The 10440-nt window shown below is 43.8% G+C and overlaps 1 protein-coding gene across 3 annotated transcripts in view; it reads right to left on the bottom strand.

The window, feature by feature from the left end:
- Positions 1-3386: 3386 nt before the first annotated feature.
- LOC101851214 (protein phosphatase 1 regulatory subunit 3B) overlaps positions 3387-10440 on the bottom strand; it is a 7964-nt gene continuing 910 nt past the window's right edge. Inside the window, exons 2-3 of one of the 3 annotated variants that reach the window (XR_004858942.1) lie at positions 4836-7260; positions 3387-4783 (exon numbers count right to left, since the gene is read on the bottom strand). Coding sequence is in view for 2 of the 3 variants with exons in the window: in XM_005105511.3 (XP_005105568.1) it covers positions 6227-7252 (1026 nt within the window). In the remaining variant the exon portion in view is untranslated. Of the gene's footprint in view, positions 7261-9348; positions 9820-10440 lie in introns of those variants that run through there. The other 2 variants (XM_005105511.3, XM_005105512.3) reach the window with 2 other exon arrangements.

Below are 10440 nucleotides of genomic sequence, written 5' to 3'. Positions count from 1 at the left end.
TAAACCACCACCACTACAACAACACAACTACCACCACCACTACAACAACTACAACATAACTACCACCACCACTACAACACAACTACCACCACTACTACAACACAACTACCACCACCACCACTACAACACAACTACCACCACCACCACTACAACACAACTACCACCACCACCACTACAACACAACCACCACCACCACTACAACAACACAGCTACCACCACCACAACACAACTACCACCACCACAACAACAACACAACTACAACCACCACCACCACACAACTACCACCACCACCACTACAACAAAACTACCACCATCACTACAACAACTACCACCACCACTACAACAACACAACTACCACCACTACTACGACACAACTACCTCCACCACCACTGCTACAACACAACACACCTACCATACAACACACTACTACAACACAACACAGCTACCACACTATACACTACTACAACACAACACACCTACCACACTACACACTACAACGACACAACACACCTACCACACTACACACTACTACAGCTGCACGGGAGATTCGAGGTTGTTACAAGAGAGAAATAAGGAGAGGAGGACAGAGGTTGATAGTTAGGAGAGAAGGAGGACAGATGTTTGATAGGAGAGAAGGAGGACAGATGTTTGATAGGAGAGAAGGAGGACAGATGTTTGATAGGAGAGAAGGAGGACAGAGTTTGATAGTTAGGAGAGAAGGAGGACAGAGTTTGATAGTTAGAAGAGAAGGAGCAAACCACACCAGAGCACCCACCAAACACCCAGGATAGGTTTTTCCCCCGTATGAATTTTGTTTTGTTTTAGTAAGTGTTTTACGGCACTTGCAACACAATAAGGTCATATGAATGCGGAAGATTTGAGGTGTTACAAGAGAGGAACGAACACAACAAAGGAGGGAAGATGTAGGTGATAGACGTTTGTAAGGAAGGAAGGAGCAAACCATAGCAGGGCACCTGCCAACCACCCACGACAGAAGGAGTATGATGTAGAGTGGTTCACCAGAGCACCCGCCAACCACTCAGGAAAAGAAGACAGACAGACAGAAACAGCTGAGGGATAGAAAAAGAAGTAGGAGCTACCAGTGACAGCCTCCAACCACCCACAGTCAGCACAGAACGTTCAACAACAAACAAACCAAACAAGTAGTCTATTTATAGATCTCGTATTTATTCCACAGAAACAAACAGGGCAGCCCGCTTCCCAAACACACCAGTTGTGCTGTCTCATCAGGGAACACATGTACACGTTTACACACACTTCTACACACACTATCTCAGTGTGTCACAACACACTACCACACATCAATTATATCATACACACTTACTCACTGTGTCAGAACACACTATATACACACTTAATGTGTGACGATACACTACATCACACATTTACTTGGTGCGTCATAACACACTACATACACACTAGTATGGTGTGTCACAACACACTACATACACACTAGTACCGGTATGGTGTGTCACAACACACAACATACACACTGGTGTGTCACAACACACTACATACACACTGGTGTGTCACAACACACAACATACACACTGGTGTGTCACAACACACTACATACACACTGGTGTGTCACAACACACTAAATACACACTGGTGTGTCACAACACACTTCATCAAACACAACACAACAAGCCAACAGCTCTAACTAAATCCAACGGCTAGGGAAAAAAACAGCTGTGGAATTCTCACCAACTTTAAATTCTAAACAAATGAAACAAACACCTCAACAGACCATCTAGATTTTTATATATACTCACAAACACATCAATATACCATACAATATATATAATGATGTAATCTGCTGACCCCCCCTCCCCCGCCAGACTTCTCCAACTCACGGGGACAAAATGTCCAGTCAAAGTGCCTGCTGATTGCTGAGCACAAGAACAAAGTAAAGAAATATTTTCAAACACTTATGGACCGATTCCCCGCCGCAACCAACTGGCTGAAACTGGACAAAACACAAACAAACAAGCACACAAACCAACACACTAATCTTCGGCTACAGCCCATTCGCCGTACCTCTGACGGCGGGCTGTCCTTGTACGGTTACTACACCCTCCTTGAGACAAACATTCAGTTCTACTTTCGTACACAAATCAACAAACCAGCGAACGTTCAATGTTGAGCTCACCACTGAGTGGAAGGGACAAAAATAACAAGTTCCAACAACACAAGTAGAAGATCAGCTGCCACACTGTGACAAAACCTTTGACCTTTCAACTATTGACCCTGGACATATGTACAAAGTTGCATCAGTCAGTAAAGAAATCTACATTATGTAAAACATTAAGTTAGGCCTCTTGGCAGTAAATATATTCTCCATAATATTATCATCCTTAAAAAATACTCACATGTATCAACACACATATATTACAATATATATAATATGGCAATCCTAGATGGGTTTGTCAGTCAGGCTCTCAGGTCTGGAGGTAAGGCCACGGGAAGCTTACCCCTACAGCGACTAACAGCAACACACAGCATGGTCAACGTCTGCAATGTCTGTTGTGTGTAGTGTGTAGCGTGTAATGTGTAGCGTGTCGTGCGTTTGCAGGAATAACTGTTCCCTCACCTCCTGCCCCCCCCCCCCAAACATATAGAAAGCAGCAATCATAGGTCTAGATGTATAGTAGAGGGACATACTGCCCCAAAAGTCACTCATATAGAGGGACAATCTGACACCAACGACACTTTGTACTGACACAAACGACACATTGTACTGACACAAACGACGACACTCTGTACTGACAGAAATGACACTTTGTACTGACACAAACGACACTTTGTACTGACACAAACGATGACACTTTGTACTGACACAAACGACACTTTGTACTGACACCAACGACACTTTGTACTGACACAAACGACACTTTGTACTGACACAAACGACGACACTTTGAACTGACACAAACGACACTTTGTACTGACACAAACAACGACACTTTGTACTGACACAAACGACACTTTGTACTGACACAAACGACGCCACTTTGTACTGACACAAACGACGCCACTTTGTACTGACACAATGACACTTTGTACTGACACGTCGCTGCATGGAAAACCTAAATGAGCTGACAGAATGTCCTCCCCCTAGCTGACTTTGAACAGACGGCAACACATGTGAGGAGGACTCTAGACAAATGTTTAAAATTCAGAGAAAATTTTTAAAAAATAAAAACCAAACATATGGTGATGAGAAAGCTACGCAAGACTCAACGTTCTTTCTCTTTAGACAACAAACGTGACAAACTTTTCCAAACAGAGCAAATGATGCACAAGGTACCCATCCATCCATCCATCCATTTATCCCACCCAACTATCTCACCGCCCAATTTTTATCCCGAGTGACAAATGAAAATCCTGTTACAACAAAACCATACCTCTTCCTTTGAACGTACGCACAAGCAACAATACCTCTGACGTACGCACAAGCAACAATACCTCTGACGTACACACAAGCAACAATACCTCTGACGTACACACAAGCAACAATACCTCTGCTTTGTTTGATGAACATACACACAAGCAACAATACCTCTGCTTTGTTTGATGAACATACACACAAGCAACAATACCTCTGACGTACACACAAGCAACAATACCTCTGCTTTGATGAACGTACACACAAGCAACAATACCTCTGCTATGTTTGATGAACATACACACAAGCAACAATACCTCTGCTTTGAACGTATGCTACAATACCTCATTGTTTTGTCAACACTAGCGAGTCTTGCTCGCGGCAAACCACTACAAGTTTTTCTTTTAAAAAAATAATCTCTTGTTGACGGTCCAAATGTCATCAGGTAATAAAATGATCTTACAAAAGAAGGAGCAGGAAAAAAATGTGCACATTTTTCTCTTTGGCAAAAACCATCAGTTGAAAGCCCGCGGTCTGAGGACTTTTCTACCTCTCTGCTCTAACTGAGATCAGATTCCTATCCACAGCACAGGAACAAACTGACACCGCGGGATGACATAAGTCCCGGAATAATTCCTTCTATGTCATTCATTGTTGTATTGACCTCAATTCCTTATATGGAATTTTTTTTTAAGAGTCCTGAAATGTTCCGAGGGAGACTCCATGAGCTCTGCCCATCCTTGACCCGGAACATAGGCCGGAAAAGAAGAAAAGGCAGGCTCTCTAGGAGAAGAAAAGGCAGGCTCTCTCTCTCTCTACACTGGTCCAATCACTCGACTGTCGCCTATGTGGCAACTTGTAGCAGAGACACGACAGGAGGGAAGCACGCAGCACCTGGCAAGTGCTGTGCACACTCGGATAAATAACCAAATAGAACAGAAAACCCTGAATCGATGTGGAAGCTAAAAATACTTTAAACAATTGACCGGCAACCAAATTGCCGAATACTTTAACTTTAACATCACTGACGACAAAATACTTTGACACCATTGACCGTTAAATTCTTCAACGCCATTCACCGCCAAATACTTAAATGACACCGTTGACAGCTAATACTTCAACAACACCATTGGGTGCCAAATATTACACGCCATTCACCAAACACTTCCACGACACCATTGGATGTCAAATATTTTAACAACGCCATTCACCACCAAATACTTAAATGACACCATTGACTGCTAAATACTTCAACAACACCATTCACTACCAAATACTTAAATAACACAATTGGATGCCAAATACTTTCACAATACCTTTCACTGTCAAATACTGGAACACCATTCACCTCCAAACACTCAAATCACCATTCACCTCCAAACACTCAAATCACCATTCACCTCCAAACACTCAAATCAGCATTCACCTCCAAACACTCAAATCACCATTCACCTCCAAACACTCAAATCACCATTCACTAGTGCTGGGCGCCTCGGTTCCCGATTGTTGAAGGCTATGAATCGTAGGAATCGACTCCGAACCCAATTACTTACTTTCTAATGATATGACTTCTTTCAGTGGTTACCTAATTGGCTCTGAATATCTTCAGGATATAGGATAACCTTGATTTCGGAACACTACGAAGCATCAGCTCGTTTGTTTGCTGCTTTTTTCCCCCAATAAATTCGAAACAAAGAAGAGGATTTAAATTATAAATTAAAATTACTGGTAACCATTGGTTTTCGTAAAATGAAGTCGGAACTTTTCTTCTGTAGTATTAATCTTGGGAATCGGTTCCGCATTCGATTCTTCGCCCAGCCCTACCATTCACCTCCAAACACTGAAATCACCATTCACCTCCAAACACTCAAATCACCATTCACCTCCAACACTCAAATCACCATTCACCTCCAAACACTCAAATCACCATTCACCTCCAAACGCTTCAAAAAGGTCAGTGGCCAGCAAATACAGACGTCCTCGCCACTCCTCTCCCACCACGGACAACTTCTATCACATAAAGTTCAAGAGGTCAAAGAAACAAGGTAACAAAAGGTCACGGGCAAATGCCTGTGTGGAGATGAGCCACTGACTGCCAAAGTGACCAGTTTTGTTTGGGACTGTAGAAACATATGAACAAGTCCTCCACCTATAGGCTTCTGTGCACAAAACTGGTCCTATTGCAAGTCCACCGAGTGTTGGAAGGGTCTCCCCACTTTCAGCAATCAGGTTTCAACTTTTCACAATGTCACTTTATTTTCTTACTACAAAGCCGGCCGGCCATGCGCCACACGTTATCAAACTTCAACGTGTACAGTGAGTTTCCCTTGATCTCATCAAGGGGCTGACCATTACCGATCATTTCCCTCGCACCGGTCGACGTATCGGTACTTCTACAGATTTGCTTGGACACACACGCCCGTCGTCACTTTCCCAGCAGACAAAGACACTTCCAGTTGGCCTGGCCCAGGGTCTGTGATCGTCCACCACCATCATGGAAGAAAACCTGGCACTTCCGACAGTCGCCTGGGTCTACCTGCCACCTGGCACTACCACCGGTCTCAAGGTCACCGGCCTCGTCAAGGTCAACAATTTTCAGAGCTCCTGCACAGAGTACCCTGCCGGAGGTTCATCGATATCCTGGGCTATGCTAGCACTCGACTCACGAGTGTGGCGGCCATCTTGAAGGACCAGAAGGAGGAGGTCAGGAGGAGGTCGGGAGGAGGATGAGTGCGAGGTTCCTCCCCTCCCCCTGGTCTCTCTCTCCAACAATTGTGAACAAAACGTGAGATAACACAGAACAAACTCCGTCCCGTGTCAGTAGTAGGGCCCGTGGGAGTCCACATCTCTCCACACAGAGAACTCTGCCCAAGTGTCCGTGCGTTTCTCCGGCAGCCATCTTGGATTGAACGTGGGCCCTGCAGGGGGCATGGCAGTGTGTTGGCCGTAGTGTTCAGAAACAATACAGTAATTGGCGCCGTCGTTGTTGTCCCAGTGTTGCTGGCCGTTCTCCTCGAAGCAGACGGCAAACTGTAGCTGTTTGGACACGTCAAATGTGGGCGACACCTCCATGGTGAAGGAGAACGTGTCGTACGGGTCCGAGTAGCTCAGGCCGGGCCCTGGCACAAACGTGCCCTCAAAGTCCTCGAAACTTTCCCACTCATCCAGCGATAACCGGACAAAGACGCGCTTCTCGAAGGTGATGTTCTTGACCTTAATGGTCCCCTCCACCGAGTAGTCTCTCAATATCACATTCTCCAGACTCACCAAGTTGCGGCTGATTTTGTCTCTGAACGCCAGGTAATCCGAGGCTGGCTGGGAGAAGCAGAGCCTGATGGGGGGCTTGCAGGTCACGTCTGCGTTAGCTCCCAATGTCAATGAGGACAACATTTCGGGATTCAGCTGGGGCGGTTCGTCCGGTCCTTCTTTGACCAATCGGACCTGTGCCAGGGCCAGGCCCTTGTGGTCGGCAAACGACACCTTTTTGGGCGTCCGGCCGGGGGAGTGGGGACTCTCAGGAGCTGAGGAGGACGACTCCCCCTCCGAGTCGCTACAACTCTCCGGTCGGATAATGATGGATTTCAGAGGTCCATTTCTGCGCTTGTTTAAGTTAGTGTGGCCTGGCTGTGACATCTGGAGTGAAGGGAAAGAAGGATGTGCGGAGTAATTTGCATTGTCAAAGGGCAGTGGGTCGATTCCTAGGTGAACGTGCGAGCGGTGTCCGGAGTAGCCCATCAAGTCAAAGCCTGCGCCGGGCGGGCTGGCCGACAGAAGATAGGGCGAGAAGTCCATGGGCAATCTGTGGCCAACAGCCTCCGGGCTCGTCGAGAATAGATCCAGCATTGGAAAGTCTGAAAGGAAAAAACAAAACATTGGAAAGTGTGAAAGGAAAAAACAAAACATTGGAAAGTGTGAAAGGAAAAAACAAAACATTGGAAAGTGTGAAAGGAAAAAACAAAACATTGGAAAGTGTGAAAGGAAAAAACAAAACATTGGAAAGTGTGAAAGGAAAAAACAAAACATTGGAAAGTGTGAAAGGAAAAAACAAAACATGGAGAGTGTGAAAGGAAAAAACAAAACATTGGAAAGTGTGAAAGGAAAAAACAAAACATGGAGAGTGTGAAAGGAAAAACAAAACATTGGAAAGTGTGAAAGGAAAAAACAAAACATGGAGAGTGTGAAAGGAAAAAACAAAACATTGGAAAGTGTGAAAGGAAAAAACAAAACATTGGAAAGTGTGAAAGGAAAAAACAAAACATTGGAAAGTGTGAAAGGAAAAACAAAACATTGGAAAGTGTGAAAGGAAAAAACAAACGAGCTGATTACTTCCCACCTTCCTTCTGTCCGTGGTCAAAGAGGAGAGGACAGTCCCCAGATTTCTGACAACATCATCAACCTCCCAGCCCAGACTTTCACTCTTTCCTTTTTGGCAAACTGTTCCCCCAACTTATGGGCGAAACGTCTGTGCCGGTGATCCGCTGGTTACACTTTTGTGTGTGCAGGGGTGACCAACTTAGTTACAGCTAAAAAACTATAGCACATATATATATAACTTCACCAAATTTTTAACGAAACAAAACCAGTGGGTCAACTGTTGGCTCGCAGCTTCCCATAGCTAGTAATGAAAAACAAAACAGATCTCAATCAATAAAGAGCATCCCGTAATGACACGGGATTCAGCAACCGGTGCGTCTTGTCAACACACGGAAATAGGCGAAGTGACTTTAAAACTTTTCTTCGTGAATTTATAAAATACTACAAACCTCCTTCATGCGGAAAACAGAATTGTTCCCAGCATTTCCCATTTTTCTTGCAGGTGCGTTTCATGTAACTGCAGTCTAATTTACATAAAAACATCTCACACTTTTGAAGAAACACGAGTGGCATTGGTTCCTTGTCCATGTGAATTGAAAAGAGTTTACCGGAGTCAAATTTTCAGCCGTCTTCGATTCGTCCTTTTCTTTATTGTGTCCTGACTTTGGGTCTCGGTTCACACATGAATGACATAACAGGGCCCTATGACTTTGTTTGACTGCAAAGTTTTCTTTCCAGACCATGAAACATTCAGTGGGTGGTCAATAGGAACTCTTGGAGACTTAACCGAAGTTTGCGTTTCAGCCCGTTAAGCTTCCTGGACTGTGACTAGTTTCACTATGTTTTGCAAAAAGACAGCACTCATGTAAGATCGGTGACATGAAATGTGCACTCGGCGCCCTTCTCAGTCACATCTATATATATATCTTTCTTTGTACGTTGTACAACTGCCAGAATACCATTCACACCTTGTGTTGTACAACTGCCAGAATACCATTCACACCTTGTGTTGTACAACTGCCAGAATACCATTCACACCTTGTGTTGTACAACGGCCAGAATACCATTCACACCTTGTCATGTCAATTGTATCACTGGCAATTCTTTAGAGGGAAATTACACAACAGTAAACAAACATCCATTGAAAAGCTGCCACTTAATATATATGCTTCCCATACTTTTTACGTAAAAAAAGTACAGCAGGTACCCATGACAAGTACCTCATATTCAGGCAAATCCGTACAAGTTACGTAAACATTCTCGCGTCAAAAAGCAAGTATGACAAACCAATTATTTGGTCTTAATATAAATTTTTGTTTTTTGACAACTTTTAACGCACTTTTAAACGATTTCGAATGCCGATTTTTATTAATGTTATTACACGCAATTTTATCTTTCGAACCATAGAACTAAAAATCTAGATCGATACTGATTTGTAAGTTTTGTTTTTTGAGTTCTAGATTAGATCTAATCTAGATCTAGATATATCTAGATCTACCCTTATTTTTCTTCCACTATAGTAGTACTAGACTAGATCTAGATCTAGAAAATCTAGATTTCTAGCATAGCCTCTTTCTCCTCGGCCTCCCTTGACCTAAATCTAGATCTAGATCAAAGAAACTTACCGTTCAGTCATGGCTGTTGTTTTTGACGACATACCATTATGGAAGCTAAACGGCGTCGAGTTCGCCCTCTGGTTTGGGAAAATGGAGCTAAACCCAGAACATCAGCATCATCTCGACTTTGGGGAGGGCTTCTCTATTTTCGCTAGATTCTACAATGCGAGCTTCCGTTCAGTTGAAAAGGTTAGGCCTAGCCTACCAAAAAAAAACAACCCAACCAACAACAAAAAGGCACAGGAGCGCCAGACTTATCAGGACGCTTGGATCTGGAACTAGATCTACGTATTTTCAAAAATCTTGAATCAGCAGTAAAATGTACTCTTGGCACTGTCAAGATATCGTCGGTGTAAGAGCTTGCCGACAGATCAACCACAAATTCTGCGTTCTTGGGTCTGTGAACACCGCCACTCGCCACTCAGCTGGTTATGACACGCCAAGGTCGAGGTCATATCTCCAGGACTCGCGACCTTTTGCCCTTTCGAACAACTCCCGTCTTTCTTTTTCAGGAAACCAAAATTAGTAGTCTAGGCCTAGAAGTTATTGAACAATCTGATATACGGTAAATCTACAACACATTTACAACAAATAACATGTTTATTTTGAAGGAAACGCCAAAGCTAGCAAGTAACAAGTCAGGCAGGGAGCGCATGCATGCACACAGTCAGTGTGTCATGTTCTTTCCAAGCTGGCTCTTACGGGAGCGATTATTTAGGTCAAGTTCACCAGTCCTGCTGAGTGGCGAAAAGAAGAGGAGAAAGACGGAAGAAGAAAAGATCTCGAAGACAGGTCGAAAGCTGAACATAACAGGGCTTGTCCGTCTTGGTGCACAACGTCCCCTGATTTTTATCATTGCCAACAGTTTAATAAACCACACATAAAAATCTAGATCTAGATTTCTAGATCTTAGATCTAGAATCTAAAATCTAGATCTAGAATCTAGATTATATGAGTATAGATATCTAGACCCTAGCCTAGGGCCTAGGCCAGGCCAGGCCTACTCAATACTAGATTCTAGATCTAGAATCTAGACCCCTCCACGCCACAGAAGGAAAGAATTCCGATATACATCTAAAAATTCTAGATTCTAGGGGGGGG

This window comes from Aplysia californica, unplaced genomic scaffold (assembly GCF_000002075.1).
Source record: "Aplysia californica isolate F4 #8 unplaced genomic scaffold, AplCal3.0 scaffold00474, whole genome shotgun sequence".
In the NCBI taxonomy this organism is placed as follows: domain Eukaryota; kingdom Metazoa; phylum Mollusca; class Gastropoda; order Aplysiida; family Aplysiidae; genus Aplysia; species Aplysia californica.
The sequence above is the reverse complement of the archived record's forward strand: the minus strand, read 5'-3'. Positions and strand labels throughout refer to the sequence as shown.